At 46.6% G+C, this 19,215-nt stretch overlaps 1 protein-coding gene across 6 annotated transcripts in view; it reads right to left on the minus strand.

The window, feature by feature from the left end:
- The window catches only part of Rufy3 (RUN and FYVE domain containing 3), a 79,426-nt gene extending 61,449 nt beyond the window's left edge, over positions 1–17,977 (minus strand). The window contains exons 1-2 of one of the 6 annotated variants that reach the window (XM_052198081.1): positions 17,481–17,516; positions 1,271–1,458 (exon numbers count right to left, since the gene is read on the minus strand). In XM_052198081.1, the coding sequence (XP_052054041.1) occupies positions 1,271–1,448 (178 nt within the window). In that variant the 5' untranslated portion in view covers positions 1,449–1,458; positions 17,481–17,516. Of the gene's footprint in view, positions 1–1,270; positions 1,459–17,151; positions 17,229–17,480 lie in introns of those variants that run through there. The other 5 variants (XR_007980129.1, XM_052198076.1, XM_052198079.1 and 2 more) reach the window with 5 other exon arrangements.
- Positions 17,978–19,215: the final 1,238 nt, after the last annotated feature.

The following is a 19,215-nucleotide window of genomic DNA, read 5'->3' on the forward strand; positions in this document are numbered from 1 at the left end:
AACAATTATGCCAAGGGCACTAGCTAATAGGCTTCTTGGTAGCCTCTTCAAACTGCAATTTTCTTCCCAAAGACTGCTAAAGCTTTGGAGGCTGTGTAAGCAGTGCTGGCACTGCACAGACTTCCAGCTGATGCCCCGCCCCCGCCCCTTGTATACATTCTGAACATAGCTAAGAGAAGCTGTTCCAGGGACAGAATCGGTGACCGATGCCAAACATCATCAAAGCTAGTAAAGTGCGGCTTGTAAGAAACATACAGAATGCCTGCCTTGGCTTGGTGACTAGAATGCTCTCTAACCTTCTCGCGGCTAAATCTGGCTGGGGAGAACGTTGAGTGAATCTTAGGCATGACAGGACTGCACACAAGGTCACAGCATGGAGGAGTCACTTCTCCCAACTCCAACCTACATGTACAATCCACTAGTCCTGCAGATGTTTGTAAAGGATTTCTCCTTACACGCTCATGTTTTTATCCTTGTTTGTTGAAGGAGAACAAATGGGCTGAGAAGTCATCATATCTGCAACTTGGCAGAGGGAATGTAAGGAGTACAAGCTACAGACAGCTTACAGCTTGGGAAGTGTTCTTAGAAACAATCAAGAGACCACAGAGATTACTTGCAACTGTAAACACTGAGTCTAAGTGTGTGTGTGTGTGTATAATATATATATATATATATATATTATACATTTACAACAACAATGGCTCAAAGATTTCATGCATAGGAAAAACCGTACTTATGTTTAACCTCTGTAAGACATGCATTAAGAGTCCATATTCATGAAGCACTGAATTGAAAATTGCTTTTCCATTTAATACTATTTAAAAAGAGTAACTTTTTCAAATATTTCCTGGGTGCCATAGCCTGTTTAACAACGTCCCATTGACAGGACCCTCCCCTATTTTTTTCACTGTGGGTGCTATATCCCATAACTACACTTGTGTTTTCCTAATTTACTATTAAGGATCACTGTGATTTCTATAGCATTTTAAAGGAGGAACACAATTGATAGCTCTTTCCCTATCTGTTAGGAACTGATGTTTAATGACCTCAGATGTTCCCTTTGAAGGGCTTTGAGACAAAGAACTGTCACAGAACATAGGCGTCTTGAGAAAGGAGACTCGGGTAGAGAAGAATTTTTTCCCCATAAGCAGAAACAAGGGGAGGGGGTTCAGGAGGCTGAGCAAGAGACAACAATAAAAACCAGGAGGGGCTCCCCGCTGCGGCCCTCCCAGTCCCGGTAACGAGGAGGACTGCTGGGATCTGACCATACCTTCATGGGTGGGCTCTGGGTCAGGTGTAAGGGAGATGTCATCCAGCTCTCGAAGGCAGAGCCACTCTCCGTCCATAGACACTCGGAATTTGCAAAGGTAGATGGTCTCCATGGCAGCTTGTGTGATCTTGTCAGTGGTGGGGGTTGGCATATCAGTCGGAGGCGTCAGGGCAGACATGATGAGTCAGCTGCGACCACAACACACACACACACACACACACACACACACACACACACACACACACACACAAATAAATAAGACCTCTGCACCAAAAAAAAATCCCAAATCCCAAGCTTTTAAATAAAGCTTTTAGAAAATGGGATGGGAGAGATTAAAAAAGAAAAAAAAACAAAGAAAAACAAAACAAAAATACCTTGTAGAACAAACTGCTCAAAACAAACAATTCTATACTCTCTTTTCTTAATGGCAAGTCCTAAAGGTTAGCAAGATAGGATGGTTGTGTCCTCTACCAGCGTGCTCTCCTTTTATCTTCTGTTTCCTTTATTCCAGCCGGGCTATCGATAGGCTTAAATCCTACACACCCAATGCTGCCTTAGCTGGCTTTCAAAAATGGGTCTCAGCATGAATAAGTGAAAAAAAAATCCTCCTTCTTTGTGCAGAAAAAATACAAAAGAAAAAATATAAATGAAAAAAAAAATCAAGCTATATTTCCAATTTATCTTAATATTTTTTTGTCCAGCAGAAATCACTAGAGGATCTGCCGGGATGCCGAGTTCTAACAGGATTGGTTGTGCGCAGTAAGCAGGGTGTTGACCAAAATGGCTGACTAATGAACTGAACTGAAAATCCAGGCTCATGTGACCAGCTGCTCTGAGCCCTGGGCAAGCAATTCCCAGGATGCTTTATAGATGCTGCTGATGCAGGAGGAGCAATTAGGCTGCTCTCTCTCATCCTGCACAACCCACTTTCAGACTGTGCTAGTCAAACTATGAGCAGACCTAACACAATGCACAAATCCTCATCAATTCTCCGCACTGGGATAGAAGGGCGGAATAAGCGGGGAACCTCAGACAATACTGTGGCACAAAAAGCAGTTAGAATCATTTACTACGCACACAGTTCACTTCTACGGTTGCACATTCAGCTACTGAAATTTACTATGCAGAGGATGACATTTTAAGAAAAGCTGAAACAAAAGCTGAAGCAGCCTTTTAAGCATTTACAATTTGGGTTTTCAAAATACAAAGGACTAACCTTTTAAGACAGGACAGGAAAAAACAAATATGCAAACACAACTACCACCTTAAACTTAAGAACTGAACTCCTTCCTGATCGATAGAAATGCCTTCCTTTCTGATACTGATATATCATCAACCAAGTCTCTACCACAACACAAAATATGTTTCTAAAGAGAAGTTAAAACCAAGCTTTTAAAGAACTCTTTCTATCTTGGAATGTCCTGAAAACACACTGTGATATTCTCTTAACCAATATGTGTCCATAACTGTGCAATCCACTGTGATACTATCTATGTCCTTACCATACAATGTCAAAAAGTAGCTATCCTCCATAGCAAGAACAACACTAGTTTTAAAATGTTTTAGTGACTAAAAGAAATTGGCTTTTGTTTTTTGTTCCTATTTAAGAGTTTCAGTTTAAAGGAGAAATATACCTCTTCATGAAATCTAACCCAGACAGCTGTCAGGGAGGGAGGGAATAAGGGAAGCAAGGGGGGAGAAGAGAGAGAGAGGTGGGGGAGAGGGATAGAGGGGAAGAGGGGGAGGGAGGGAGGGAGGGAGGGAGGGAGAGAGAGAGAGAGAGAGAGAGAGAGAGAGAGAGAGAGAGAGAGACCCTGCCCAAAATGAAATCTATTCCAGCAGGTATGGTGAGTGGCCCTGGTCTATAATTCAGGGTCTCAGCTACACAGCAAGTGTGAGACCACCAGCCCAGGCCCATGCTAGGCTACATGACCTTACCTCAAAAAGGGTGATAGGTGGGGGCGGGGAGAGAAAAGGCTCCAGGCCAATGATACAGTTGAAAAATCACACAGCACATACATAAATGAATTAGAATGTTCTGGATCCAGGGTCCAATACAGTCTCCCACTACTTGCAGGGAATACATTCCATGTATTCCAGTATATGTCTGAAACCAAGGATAGTTGTTTTATACTGTGCAGAGTTTAATGTATACACTAAACATAGTAAGAGATAATAGCTCTTGAGCGTGCCTTTCCAGGCAGACAGGTGGATTCCTAAGTTCGAGGCCAGCCTGATCTATAGAGCAAGTTCCACGACAGCCAGGGCTACACAGAGAAATCCAGTCTCGAAAAACAAACAACAAGGAGATCAATAACTAATTATAAAGTAGAATCATAATATAGCATGATAAGGGTTAAATGAATATGGCCTGTTGCAAAGTAACCCCCGCCCCTTTCTTTGAGACAGCCAGTAAGTGCTTGTCTTGGGAGCACAAAGACCTGGATTTAGTTCCCAGGGCTGAAGTAAAACATCGGGCCTGGGCACAGCAATAGTGAGACAGAGACAAGCCAATTCCTGGGGCTTGCTGGGCAGTAAGTTTAGCTTGACTGGTGGACTCCAGGCCAATGAGAAGCTGTCTCAAAACCCAGTGTGGGCTACTGTGTGGAACAGCATCTCCTGTGGCCTGCACGTGCTCAAGTGTGCATGCGCACACTTACACACCTTAGTCCCTGAGCTCACATCTCTTCTTGCAGGGACAGATGATGACAGTGTCTGCTGAGGCGGATTATGGAGGCATTGTGACATGGTGTTAGATGACAGCACAATAGAGCTTCACAGTGACTTGATAATGGGAGGGTAGCACCTACAGTGTGGCTCCGCTAGACAGAGATCCAGGCCTGAGCTCAGGAGCAGAAAGTTTCACAACACGGTTTAGGATGGCGTGCAGCTTAAAAGTAATGAATTGCTTATTTCTGGAATTTTCAACTTAATGTTTTCAGACTACATTTGATCTCAGATAACTGAAACCCAAATAGGAAATCATTGCTAAGGGACAAATACTGAACCTCAGCTCAGACTGGTCACAAGCCATGGCATGATATCTTACCCCAAGAGGAGATCCGGACTGGTGGTAACATGCCTGTACAATAGGAACCTTAGATGACTGAGCAAGAGGCTTGGCTAATGATCCCTTCTGGTCCCTCTGAAGCCTGTTCTGTTCAGCTAGAAGACAGTGAGGGAGCCCAATGCAGCTGCGACTTTGCAGGGTCAGCAAGCCCCTCTATCCGTCCCTGGCAGGGCAGTTGGGTGAGAGCACCCTTACCTTTAGGGCGAGGCTCCCGCCCATCAGATAAACACAGAGACTGGATGATCAGATAAACTGATGATAAACATCACAATGGCTCATTGTTCAGAAGCAATGCAATTAAGCTAATAAAACACCTCTAAATATTCAAAAGTACTACTTAATATTTGCAATTATATTAGCATTACATAAAAAGAAAACATTAAGTCATCCATAAAATATACAAAGCTTGACTTCGAATGGATTTAGAACATCGTGATTGCCTTTAGTGTGTACAAGGCAATAGTTTTCAGTCCCCATCACTGCAAAAATAAATTACCTTATTCTCATGCACACACTAATTAAAGCTATACAGAATTCCTTGGAGGGGTGGACCCCCAAACACTGCAGCCTGTGCTCTTCCCGCTTACTCAGCTCGGATTTTCTACAGTGTGAATCCGAGCAACGTGATGCACGTTTCAGTTGGAAGTTACATTTCTCTTAAAGTAAACTGTGGTTCACACTCAGATGTGAGCATTACAAGACAGATACTGACTTGTGAGTGCTAATGCCCTTGTTGTCCAGTATGGACAAATTACTCAAGGGAACGACGTCACTCACTGAATCTGTTTTCTGTTAGGGACTTAACAAATGCCACAGGGATCGCCCTGAGCACCCTGCAATGCAGGGTGTCTTCTCAGACACGAGGAACTGGCCCAGGAACACACAGGGGACTGGTCTGCTCCTCCACAGTGCTCTGTCTAGGTGGCCCCACCCTGAAGTGATTTTCTTTGACACTCTTCACTTTGGTACTCAGGTCAGGAAGCCCCTGGAAAAATCCTAAATATGAGCTTCAATCCCCTTATCTGAAGAGACGTTTAAAAACCAGCCTTTTCTGTTCACACCCTAAGGTCTCCCAGACCATTTCTTTCACCTGGCTGCTTCAGTCCCTCAGCTTACAAACTTGGTTTTTCATGAATGGAATTTTTCTGAGAAAGAGAGAACCCAGGGCACATTTTTCCTGTTGTGCAGTGGCAAGGGCCAACGCAAACTCCCCAGGCGCCATGATGGAGGCCTCACGTGGTCCCTCTGCGATCACCTTGGGGAGAGGGCTGGAACCCATGTCACTCTGTCCCCTTGACTCAGGGAGATGTCTAAGTCAAGAACACAGATACATGCAGAAGCAGGAAACAGGTAAATGAAGGGAGAATTATCTTGTAGAATGACGCACTGCATTATTTTAAATAAGGACTTGATGAGCCAGGTGGTGGTGGCCTTGGCACATGCCTTTAATGCCAGCACTGGGAAGACAGGGGTAGGTGGCTCCCTGTGAGTTTGAGGCCAGCCCGGTCTACAGAATACATTCCAGGATAGCCAGGCCTGCAGAGAGAAGCCAGGTCTCAAACAACGACAACAAAACAAAACAAAACTACCCAAAAAACAAAACAAATGGAAAGAACTACTTCACTGTGCAATCTTAATTCTGCAAAGAATGAACTAGTATCTGTAAAACCACTGCTCAGCTGGAGAAAGGGACTGCCGACTTACAAGGGGGTACGCACTGTTTTTCCTGAACTGCCTTTGCTTTCCAATTTAACTCCAACAGTAACAGTTCTCAGCCTTTTCTTTCAAATGTTTATTTTTGCTTTATGTGTGTAAGGATTTTGCTTTCACCCATCTATGGTATGTGTACCAGTTTAGTTCCTGGTTTCTGAAGACACCAGAAAAGAGCATCAGATGCCAGGACCTGGAGTTACAGATGGTTGCGAGCTGCAGTGTGGGTGCTGGGAACTGAAGCCAGGTTCTCTGCAGCCAGTGTATGTGAGCTGAGCCACCTCCCGTCCCTGATGACCTTCCATTTAAGACACCTCTTCCGAATCTTGTGTATTATTATCTTAGGGCCAGGTGTGGTGGCCCATACATATAACCTCAAGCAGAAAGTCCATAATTTACATAGAGAATGTGAGGTCTCTCTGAGTTCCATAGACCTTCTTTAACACAGGAAGGAAGGAAGGAAGGAAGGAAGGAAGGAAGGAAGGAAGGAAGGAAGGAAGGAAGGAAGGAAGGAAGGGATCTGATTTTAAAATCAGATCACAAATATATGAATGACTAAACAGTATATTTAGTTTTGGTTCTGATGAACTTTATAAAAAGGGTTTCATAATATATATATAGCTCCAAAGCTTTTCACTCAAGATTGCATTTTTACTGTGTGTGTAGGGGGGAAGGTATGGGGGTGTGCACACTCCTTCATGTGGAGGGTTTCTCATTGGCTGGAGTTTACCAGTTAAGCTAGGCTGGCTGGCCAGCAAGTCCCAGAACAGTCTCAGGCTCGCTGCCAGGCCCCGCTGCTTTACATCGGCCGATGACTGAATACAGGCCCTTATAACTGTAAGGCAAGTGCTTTACTGACTCGTCTCCACAGCCCAACAACAACGCCTATACAGGGGCCCAAGGTCAATCTCAGGTGGTGTTCCCAAGGTGCCTTTCACCTTGAAACAGGGTCTCTCCTTTGGCCTGAAGCTCACTGAACAGGCCAGGCTGGCTAGACAGAGGCCCCAGGGGTCGGCCTGTCTCTCTCCAGTGTTTACAGCACCCAGCTCTTCACATGGATTCTGGGGATCAAACCTGGCTCCTCATGCTTGAGTTGCAAGCATTCGGCACTGAACTGCGTCCTCAGCTCCCCTCTCACCGTGCTCTGGTGACAGGGTTTCCAGTATTTCAAGGTGGCCTCGAACTCACTATGTAACTCAGATCATTCAGAACGTCTCCTCTGGTCACCTGACAAGTTCTGAGAGTCCAGGTGTGCCATAGCACGGCTGCTTTATGCTGTGCTGAGATGAACGCGGGCGGGGCTCTGTGCCTGGGAGGCCTGTGGAGCCCAACTGAGAGCCACCTCTTATCCCTCCTTTATTCAATAGAGCTATCTCCTGTTTTTAATTCGTTTCTAATCTGCACATAACTGCGTCTTAAAAACCATCAAGCTGTGCAACTAAATCAATTTGCAGATGCTCATAAAATTCTGTTTCCTAGCTCTTCCTTCTGGGCTTACAGTTTCACAACTTAAGAAAAGTATTTTCTGGGTGCCGGGCGGTGGTGGCGCACGCCTTTAATCCCAGCACTTGGGAGGCAGAGGCAGGCGGATTTCTGAGTCTGAGGCCAGCCTGGTCTACAGAGTGAGTTCCAGGACAGCCAGGGCTACACAGAGAAACCGTTTCAAAAAGGAAAAAAAAGAAAAAGAGAGAAAAATTATTTTCCTATTTCACTATGGACTATTGGCATGAAAGGGTATCTTGGACTAGTTATTTTACTACTGTAGAAGGGCTGAAACTATGAGTATTTCACAGTCCCCTCCCTCCCATAACAAAAATCTACTAGGTTTCTCTGCAGTCCTCATATTTCTTCACTCTGAGGTTACCATATGCTTGGTAGGCTAGTTGTCAGTTTGCAGATATTAACCAGGGATGACAAAAAGCAATTATAAAATGATTACACCCAGGAAGCTGAGTTATCATGATTCTGTCAGAAGCAAATACCACCAGGGAACTGCAATGTTGCATCTTTACTTATTTAAATGAACCAGCTCAAGGCCAGAAATGTCTTCTGCCTTGGGATGTAGAACCAACTTCACGGCTGAGCTCAGCAAGCGAGGGCTTACGTGCACCGGGCTCGTGCACGCAGCAGGCAGCCAGTGTCTGTGGCAAATGTATCCTCCCTGCACCTCAATTTGCTCAGCTGTAAAATGAAACTAAATTACCAGCTTTGCAGAGAGCACAGCCCCACAAGAAGAAATCCACGTGTTTTGCATATTATTTATAGATGTTGCTCAAAATAGTACCTACCAAATACCAGTCTCCATAGATGCTTATTGGTATAGAAATGTAACACTAAGGCACTCTCCATACCCAAAATGATATTTTCCATTGTTTAAAAACTTCAACCTTCGAATTTTTTTCAGTTCTACAAAATCAAACTAAAGGTATGTCTTAAGAAACAAGATTGCAGCCAGGCAGTGGTGGCACACTCTTTAATACCAGCACTCGGGGTAGAAGCAGATGGCGCTCCGCATTTGAGGCTAGCCTGGTCTATACAGTGAGTTCCAGGGCAGCCAGGACACACAGAGAAAGCCTGCCAGATTCTAGCAGGCCTTTCCCTCCCGCCCTTCCTTTTTGAAGGAGTCTCTCTCTGTGGCCTAAGATGGCCTCCTCTTAAGATCCTCCCCATCCCAGCTTCTCAAAGTACTTCTTCCATATGTGTGAGTCCAACATTAACACGTCCAGGGTAAGTACAGTGTGCTAACTACTGGAAATGCTGAAGAAAAAACAGGAATGATACAAGAAACAATCACAGGTGTTCAAGAAGTTCCAAAGACTGAGTCACACATGGACCAGTCAGAATTGTGTGCATGTGTATGTATATATGTATATGGGGCCGGGCGGTAGTGGCGCACACCTTTATGCGCAATACCAGCACTTGGGAGGCAGAGGCAGGTTGATTTCTATGTTTGAGGCCAGCCTGGTCTACAAAGTGAGTTCCAGAACAGCCAGGGCTATACAGAGAAACCCTGTCTCAAAAAAACCCAGAAATACACACACACACACACACACACACACATGTATGTATGTATGTATTTGATAGGCCATATATACTATTCTATCAAATTTATGACTTACAGATTTCATTCATTCATTCACTCATTTATCCATTCTTAGCAGATATGATTTTAATGAGTGGAGAAGAAACTCTAAATGGCTGTTGCCTGAAAAACATGCCCAGTCTAGGCGGAGATTCCAGATGCAGAAAGGGCGGAGACGCTCTTAGTAGAGCATGCCACCTCTGGAAGCACAATGTTCCCAGGGAGTCCTATGGCTAACACACACAGAGACTGAGCAACCTCGGCCAACTGTGTGTGGTTCATCCCTCCCCTTCCCTCTCTTCTAAGATGGTCTCCCATTCAGCCTTGGCTGGCTTGGAACTATATAGACCGGGGTGGCCTTGCACTCAGAGCTCCACCTACCTCTCTGCCTTTGTCCATTCTTCACCAACAAATGGGAAACACGGCTAGCCAGCTATATCAGCATTTAAAGTAGGGTTAGGGTTAGGGTTAGGGTTAGGGTTAGGGTAATCACAGTAAGTGATTCTGCTTCTGAGAATGCTTACAACACAAACGTGACTCTTCTCATGACATTAGATCTGTAAGGATGGATGTTTCCAAGTGTGACTCAGAGGGAAGATAAAGGAGGTGTGTAGAGAACAGAGTGTGTGTCGTGATGCTTTTCAAGTTGTGAGGAAGGAAGAGTGGCGGGTCAGAAATTTCCACGTAGGACACTATAAATGACAGCAGAAGTAGAGGCGCCTGTGGAGAGTCCCTAAACAGATTCTACAGTTATGAGAATCACACTCTGAACGACTTCTGCTTTCCCAGGCCTCTCGGCCCACCTGTCTCTTATCTCTTGCATGTGAAAGGATCCCCACTCTTCCTTCAAACCATCCCACCTCTGCCCTATCCCCAGTCCTTCCAACATATGTGGAGTGTCCAGTCCCCTTGGTACCAAACAAGATTCAAGCCGGGGAGTTGCTAAATAGGCTTTACCGCGAGGAGGCCACTCCAGCCAGCAGCCCTGGGAAGTTTAGAAACACTAAGGACCTTCTCATAACTCTTCGAAAATAGCGTGATGTACACCTGTAACGCGGCTGGGAAGGATGGGAGGCAAGGAACTGCGGAGCCCAGCAGGCTCCTGCCTTACAAACGCGCCACAGCCATACTGACACCCTCCGGGACCACTGCTTTGTGACTTTGAAAGTAGTTCCTCCTCTCATACAGTTGCTTTTGTTTCTGTGTAGTGACTGAACCCAGGGCAGGGCGCACGCCCAGTATAAGCTCTACCCCTGAGCTTGACCCTGGGTCCATCATAATTCAAACCAATTACTGAATGCTTACAGTTACAGGGTACTAACTTTCCAAAACAAATCTGAAGGCCTATAAATGACCTACTTAGCATTATTAGGAGAAATTTTAGAATTAATAATGTTTGGGTAGCAGTATACTATTTGTAACATAGTACTGTTACAATGAATGTAAAATTCATTAAAATGAGATTCTGAGCCTGGTTGTGGTGACTTATGCCTTTAATCCCAGCAGAGGCAGGAGGATCTCTGTGAGTTCCAGAGCTCGAAGCTATATTGTGAAACATCCCCCACCCATGCATGCATGCATACACACACACACACACACACAAATAAATGCAATGAATAAAATAATGCACCTGCATACTCCTGTCTTGTAATCCCTCCTTCTCTTGGAAGTTTCCCCCTACTTTTCCCTGTGTTTAGCTGGGCTGTGGTGGTGCACAGGCAGAGGCAGGCAGATTTCTGAGTTCCAGGCCAATCTGGTCTACAGAGCAAGTTCCAGGGCAACTAGGACCACACAGAGAAACCCTATCTTGAAACAAAACAAACAACACCCTGAAACTGTTGCTGGCAATCGCAGGTCTCCTTTAACTCTCCCACACTGGTAGGCACTGAGGAAAGAGTAGGGGAAGGAAAGTGGAGGGAAGTGGGAGAGCAGGGGGTGGGGGGAGGGAGGAACTGTCTGGGAGGACAGAGGGCTACCACTTAGGCAACTGTGGAGACTTTGCAGTATCCAGAGGGTGAGCAGGAAGTGGAAAGGGAAAAGAAAGGAAACAGCGGAAGGAAAGAAATAGTGCCTTGATTTCGCTGCCCGCATCTCCAAAGCTCAGGATATCCCGAGTCACAGCTGTGTGTGGAAAGGGGCCACCTGCGTGCTGACTCTCCTAGGGGTGGACCCCAGTTCTCTGGTGGGCACATGTTCCCTCTTTGGTATGGGTGCATTTATGTTATATGCCATGTGACCAAATGGCATTTAATGGGCCAGAAAATGTTTTTGCTTTGTTACCACAGTTGAAAACGAATGGAACAAGGAATCCCAGTACTGTTACCAGGACGGTAATCCACAAAGGATGAAGAAGGCATTCTTTAAAAAGTCTCAGCTAGGTGTGGTAGCACATGCCTGCAGCCAGCTTCAGCTGTTCAAGACGTACAGGCAGGAGTAGGAGTCAAGTTCAAGCTAGCCTGGGCTAGAGGAGACCCTTACCAATGAAAAAATTCAGCAAGACAAAACATGTCATAAATCAACCTGTTTCCCCCCCCCCAAAAAAAGGTGGGGGGCATGAAGGTGCATGTTCCGACTGTTCTCTAAAGCCCCTAGTTTAGGCAGACAGTTCTGTATCTACAAAACAGTACTTCTACCTTTTCAAAATGTAGAAAAGTATATAGAAGATTTGAATCATAGACAATTAATATATATACTCAACTCCTAATTATGTATATTTTTAAATGACTATGAGCAATTAAAAAACAAGAAACGGAAGCCGGGCAGTGGTGGTCTACAGAGTGAGTTCCAGGACAGCCAGGGCCACACAGAGAAACCCTGTCTCAAACAAACAAACAAACAAACAAACAAACAAACAAACAAGAAACAAGGAACAGGGTTAGAGAGATGGCGCTAGCTGCTCCTGCAGAGGACCCGGGCTTGGCTCTCAGCACCCAGGTGGCAGCTCACAACTGTCTGCAACTCTGGCTGCACAGGATCCGATGTCCTTTTCTGGACTCTTTGGGCTCTACACATGCACATGGTTTAGACATATGTGCAGGTAGGATACCCATACACACAATATACAAATGGAAAAAATCTTTAAAAAAAAAGAGGGAGCAATAATAACATATTCATGGAAAACAATCTGCTATATATGTAAAATCTGTATACACACATGAAACCATAAACATCAAACTGGTTTGCTGTGCCTAAACACCCATCCCGGGACATATTTCTGAATCTCAAGGTTCCTTGTACACACTCTGCATTTGCAAGCACATGCAAGAGAATCAAGGTCATCTCCATGTCTACCAACAGCACAAGGGGGGTTTGGAGATGCTTGGCCAGGGAGTGGCACTGTTGGGTGCCACTGAGGGTATGGGCTTTAATACCCTTGTCTTAGCTGCCCGAGAGCCAGTATTCTGCTAGCAGCCTTCAGAAGAAGATGTGGAACTCTCATCTCTTCCTGCACCATGCCTGCCTGGATGCTGCCATGTTCCTGCCTTGATGATAATGGACTGAACCTCTGAACCTGTTAGCCAGCACCATGAAATGCTGTCCTTATAAGAGTTGCCTTGGTCATAGGGTCTTTGAAAAGGGTGCTCACAGTGTCTCTTGAAATTCTTCCCCCACCCCTTTGATCCCTCTCCCATTCCTTTTCAGTCTCAAAACAGGTGCGTGCGCGCATGCGCGCGCGCAAATACAGGATGAAAGTGCGTTCTTTGTGAGACACATTTTGTGTACTGCTCTAATTGGAAGAAAATGACAAAAGAGATATGGGTTCTTTGTTTGGCATCATCTTAAAGGAGTGGTGCTCACCTTTAGTCCCAGGACGCTGGAGGCAGAGGAAGAAGGCAGATCCCTGAGTTTGGGGCCAGCCTTGAATACAGAAAAGAAGAAGCTGTGGGGACAATGTTCAGTCTTCTGACTTTGCTACACAACCTTTCCATTTACAAAGTTCTTGGGGAAGAACTATGTAATCAAGTTAATAGACCAACCAATCAGCTAACCAAACAACAACAAAACTAGGCCAGCAAGATGGCCCAGCAGGTAAAAACAAGTCTGATGACCCGAGATTAATCCTTGCAACCCACAATGGAAGGAAAGAACCAACTCCCTAAAGCTGTCCCCTGGCCACTTATATACAGCTCTACACACTGGACTACTTGTCTGGGGGGAAAGGGTTTCTCTGGCTTACAATTCCAGGTAAGAGTCTTATCACCGTGGGTCAAGGAAGGAATCTGAAGCAACTGGTCACACCCACAGTTAACACAGGCCTTTGAGGTTAGGCATGTTCTCCATACTTTGAAAGTGCAAGATCCCAGCAGGGAATGGCGGCCCTACAATGAGACGGTCCTTCTGCCTCTACCATGTAATAAAGGTCATACCTCACACACAGGCGTGCCCATGTGCCAACCTGACAGACACAGTCTTTCACTGAGACTCTTTTCCTAGGTGACTCTAGATTGTGAGAAGTTGATAATTAAAACTCATCTTGCGTCCTCCAAAGTTAGTTTACAACTTTGTGCTGACTACACTCACAAGATCTGTAATGTTTTAACAGAAAAAGGAAGGCATTTAGAGTCAACTGTAAAACAGTCGATCAGAAATCACAGAAGCTCGTATATCAAAGAGAGAAAGGATAGCATGAAATATGAATATAGATGCATATGACTGTATGAAAAAGTCCTGAAAGTTCACCCAATTCAAAAGTGTGGTGTCATGTGGCATTGACCATGGTGGGGTGTTGGTAGTGGGGCCCATAGAACAGAAAGGCACTTGGCGGCGTGTTGAATGCTTGCATTGTAAAACACGTGGGCAGTGGCAGCAGATCTATCAACTTTCAAAAGTACAGCAGAGAAAAGAAAACTAAAGAGCAAGAGTATAAACCAGGCATGGGGGTGCACGCCTTTAATCCCAGTGCTCAGGAGGCAGAGGCAGAGGCAGGGAGATCTCTGTGAGTTCTAGGCCAGCCAGAGCTGCACAGTGAGATCCTGTTTCAAGAGGGAAACAAAGAATTGGGGTATAAAAGCCCACAGACTAGCAGGCAGTGTTTGGAAAAGAACGAGGATCCACTATGACCTATCAGGAGTCTTCTCTTAACTCTATATGCATTTTTATGTCTTATGTTACCACAAACCCTAAAAACCTTTAGGCTAGGTTACCTCTTCTGTTTTTTGTTTTTGTTTTTCTAACACTGCCATTTAACAACAAAGTTTCCCAATTTAAGCTATGTTAAAAAAAAAAAAAAGATCAGCAGGAGACAAAGGTAGTGGGGGCCATGCCTGTAATCCCACTGAGGAGGTAGAAACAAGAGAGCAGGAGAGCCATGGTCATTCTTGGTCTCACAGCAAAGCTGAGGCCACCCCTAGCTAGATGACAGCCTGCCTCATGAAAACAGGCATGGAAGCGTGATCACAATTGCCAACAAAGCCAGATGATCCCAACACAGTGTTAAAGTTAGTACATGTTACGCATGTTTGGTACATGCACCAGGAAGTTAAAAATTGGGTTCTTAGGGTGTGGTTGCACGCACTTACAAATCCCAGCATCCGAGAGGCTAAGGTCAGAAGACAACTTTAAGTTCAAGGTTAATCTTGACTGTTTGGCAAAACCGTGTTTAAAAAAAAGAAGACAGGGTTCGAAGCTGAGCTCAGCTACCACAGGGTTGAGTCTGACTTCATGTGCTGTCGGGGTAATGGAAATGAATAGGAAACACAGGGGCTGGAGAGATGGCTCAGCAGTTAAGAATAATGGTTGTTCTTCAAAGGACACGGGTTCAATTCCCAGCACTGACATGGCAGCTCACAACTGTCTGTGATTGGAGTTCCGGAGGATCTGACACCCTCACACAGATATACATGCAGACAGAACACCGATGCACACAAAACAGAAATAAATAAATAATATATTACAAAAAGAACAGGGAGACTTTTAAAACCCAGCAGTCAGGAGAGTTCCAGTGTTCCAGAACATTACAGAAAGCAGAGTTAATACTGACTCTGCAGGACAACAGGGGATATTTTTATGCATATTTATTTATTTTTGACATTTGCATGAGTTCTAAAGTAACAACAAAATCATGTAAAAATAAAACTCCAAAGAAGTAACTTAATTTGAAGTCTGAATAAAACATAGTCAGCGATGGGCTGGAGAGCTGGCTGTGTGGCCAACAGTTTACTGATGATCAGGAGACCCGAGTTGGGTTCCCCACACCCGCATCAGGCAGCTCGAAGCTGTCTGGTGTTCCAGATGGATTCAAAGCCTCTCTAGCTTCTGAAGGTGCTAGCATCCACTCCTCCCCCCAACACACAAGGCAATTAAAAATGAACTAAAACTAAAACTTTTTAAAAGTGTGGTGCACACTTTTAATCCCAGCATGTTCCAGGCAGAGGCTGGTGTGTCTCTGTGAGCTCTGTGAGCTTCAGGTCTGAGTTCCAGGACAGCTACTGCTACAGATCTACATACACCGTCTCCCCTGCCTCCCCCCACCCCAAAAAAGGATGTAGCCAATATGTTTTTGCTAGCATGTAGTGTCAACAACTAGTCTGTAAAAGCAGTGGAGGAAGGCATCTTATGTGTTACACCTTGAACTATTACAAAAGAAGTTAATTCTAAGATGTTTCTGTGTCAACAAGTCCGCAGACTTGTTAGTACTGTGTGGCCAAAGCATAACAGCACACTCAGGATTGTGGTGACTGAGTGTTTGCCTGGCATGTGCAAGACTTGAATCTTCCCTCTCTATTGTGATCCTAGCTCCAAATTTCTAATAATACTTAAAAATAAGTAAAGCCAATCTTTACTGAGAAAAAAAAAGTCAAACAAATTAACTGGGATTCAATTGATTCTAGCCAACAGATGAAAAGCATCTATGTCAAATCATGTACAGTTGCTGCACGGAGAACTGTTCTTAAAAGAGCACCTCCTTCATTCTGTAGTGATGTGGTTATAACAAGAATACATAGAAAGGGAACAAAAAAGAGGCAGTACAAAGAAAGCCTATTCCTTTGAAAAGAAAAGTATTCAGCATGGAGAATCTGCTAATCTTTACCTCAGCTGCACAAAAGAACTCCTATCAGAATTCTCCTATCTGGAGATTAGAGCACAAGACTCAAAGAAAATGTTATTTTTTAAGACTCAACAAGGTCAATCTAGGACCACGTTTTAGGTAAGAAGAGAGATAACACTGGACTTTCTATAGCTGAATCCGGTAGTTCCTTCCAGCTAACCCTTCACACACCATCTGATCAGTTTGGACCTCTGAGGTTTGATTAAAGAGCTCAGTCATGGAAGACAAGGAATCTGGGTCATGCTTGCTTCATAAAACTGTTACTGAAAACAAATAATGTAATTAGTCTTATCTTCGGCTTCCTCAGCTGAAAAGGAGGTTGTCTGTTACTCTCACAGAGACTTGATAGCCGTGATAACCCGTGGTGCACGCACACAGAAGACATTCAACAAATGTTTATCTTTTCCACAGGGTTGGATGGGGAAGCAGAAAAAGCCAAGTCAGTTTCTTGGCAGCAAGATCTGCACCATCGAGCTTTAAAAATAAGGAAGGAGGGGAGCCTCACTTACCCGCTGTCAACTTTCCCTCCCTTTGCAGAATTCCTACCTATATAGCAAGGTATTTGGCATTTACAGCATCCTTCCAGTTGTCAGAGGTATTTTCCATCTTAAGGTCTTGTCTTTTTAAACCATCCCTGATCCTCTCATTACACACACGCATGGACCCAACAGCAATAAACATTTGTTGCCTAAAACAGCACCAATGGGGGTTCGCTGCTTTTGGGGGGCTAGAGTGTGGCCAAGGCTTTAAGGCGTGGAAGCATCTGACAAAAGACACAACACTGGGAGGTGCCCTTTCCAAGCCACACTTTGCCTTTCCTTCCCCTCGCGTACCTCGGGACCATTTCTTGTCTTACTTGGGTGGGGTGGGGGTGCGGGTTACCACTTTCACTCATGGGTTTGGGGAACGCTCATAGAAATCTCCTTCGCCCGGCCGAGGCCGCAGGGCGGCGGCGCGGCAGCCACACCTACTTGGCCACCGCGGCTGGAAACCGGTGGGGGCGCGTCAGCCGGTCCTGGACGCCAGCTCCGCGGTTCCTCCGGGAAGGGCGCCAGTGCGCGGCGCCGCCGGCTCGCCGGCGCCAGGGGACGCCGCGGGCCCTGCACGTGGAGGCCGAGGGGGAGCGAGCTGGCGGGGCCGCGGCCTGGGGCGACCGAGGGGTGGACACCGCCGAGGGGCACGCCGCCGCCCCCGCCCCCGCGCGCGGCTCCGAAACCCGGCGAGAGGCGGAGCTCCACGGAGGCCGTCCTGCTCGGCCGGCCACCCCGTCCCAGTCCCCGTCCCCGTGCCCAACACTCACGGTGCTTGCCTCCGCCGCCGCTGCCGCCGCTCGGGTAGCTCAGCAGCAGGAAGGGCAGCGGCGAGCCGGGCGACGGCGGGGTCCTCCAGGCGCGCTGCGGTGGCGGGCGCGCTGTGAAGCCCGCGCCTCCATCGCCCGGGTACAGGAGGAAGAAGGGGGCGGCCACCGGCGAGTCCGGCTCCGAGGGCCCCGCCTCGTCCTCCCGGTCCGCACCGCGGGCGGTAGCACCGCGCGGCTCCGGCGGCTCCTCGGGGCGCCGCTCCCCGCCCCTCTCCGGTTCTTCGCGGCAACTTTTAGCAGCCGCGCCTGGCGGCGGGGACTCTGCCATCTCGCTCGTGGCTTCGCGGTGCAGCCGCCTCTCCAGGCCCGAGCCCGAGGCTCGCGCCGAGGATCCGATGCCCCGCCGTGCCCGCGCCGCCGCCGTTCGCCGCCGCCCGGGCTCCGCGTTCCGCCCGCCCCGCCGGGGCCCGGCCAGCTGAGGACCGCCCCGCCCCGACGGCGCGGCCTGCCCGGCACCGCCTCCGGCTCCCGCCCCGCCCCGCTCACCGCCCCCCGCCGCGGCTCGGCGCCCCTAGGGGGCAGCGTCCTCCTTGTCCGGCCCGCACCTTCCGCTCGACTCCGGCGCGCCGATCCCTCCCGATCCGGGGGCCCAGAGCGAGCCCGGCCTGGTCGTCCGCCGCCCGGCTGCACCCTGCCGGTCAGGTGCTTGAACCGAGCGGCGTTGTCTGTGTGTAACCGCCAACTTCGCGGGTCACAGGAGAGAGAGAAGCAAAGATCTGGGCTGCAAAGGCCAATGCTCGTTTTTTTTAAAGGATCCCCGTACTCCCTAAGTATTAAACCACGGTTTGCGGTTTGCACACTAGACCTTCAACGGGATGGCTTACGGTTCTGATTCAGGAACTTTATATAGGATAAACTAGAGGAGACAATAGTCTTCCCACTGGTTTTTGTTCTATGTTCACGAGGGCGATTTAGAAACCGTTGTGTTTGCTCATACTTTGTTCCCCAGTTTTCCAAGCTCGGCAGGTACGTGTGGGTGGGTTAAACCAGCTAATTCAAACTGCCTACGGCACTTGTCTGTTACAGGTTGATAGTTTTCTCTTTCGTAGTGTTTGTCTTTTGTTAGTAAATCCGCCACCGTTATTTTATTTCAAATATTTGAATCGATACGTGCCCAAAGTAAACATTTCCCTCCCACCCCCCAACCCCCAAAGAAAATTCCCTGGTTTTGTTTTAATCGAGGGGGTAGGTGGGCTCACTTGGAGCCCAAGCTAAGCTGGCTTTGAAATTCCTGCTTTGGCTTCCAAAGGGTGGGATTTACAGGCTAGCCCACTGCGACTCCACTTTCCGGTGGATTGCTCAGATTAGCCTTGAGTCGCAGACTCCTATGGGCTCAAATAGAAATTTGCTTCCATCTTCTCTAAGTCTTAACTCCGGTAGAGAAAGTGAAACTTTTCAGAAAGAAAATAGATTTCTTATTCTCTGTAAACCGCTGAATTGCTACTAGAAATGATCACGGGACTTCTTGAATTCCAGTCTTCACATTTTTTAAAACAAGGAATATTTGAAAAGGAAGAGTTTACGAGAAGCTAACTCTAAAACACCCTTAGAAAATTAACTAGTAGCTTTCTTTTCTGGTATTTCCTTGATCTGTTGATTTTATTAGACCTTCTGCCTAAGTTATTTGTCCTCTTGTGTAAAATTATTCATAGAGATTTTGTAAAGGTTAAATAAG

Source organism: Apodemus sylvaticus, chromosome 11 (assembly GCF_947179515.1).
Source record: "Apodemus sylvaticus chromosome 11, mApoSyl1.1, whole genome shotgun sequence".
NCBI lineage: Eukaryota > Metazoa > Chordata > Mammalia > Rodentia > Muridae > Apodemus > Apodemus sylvaticus.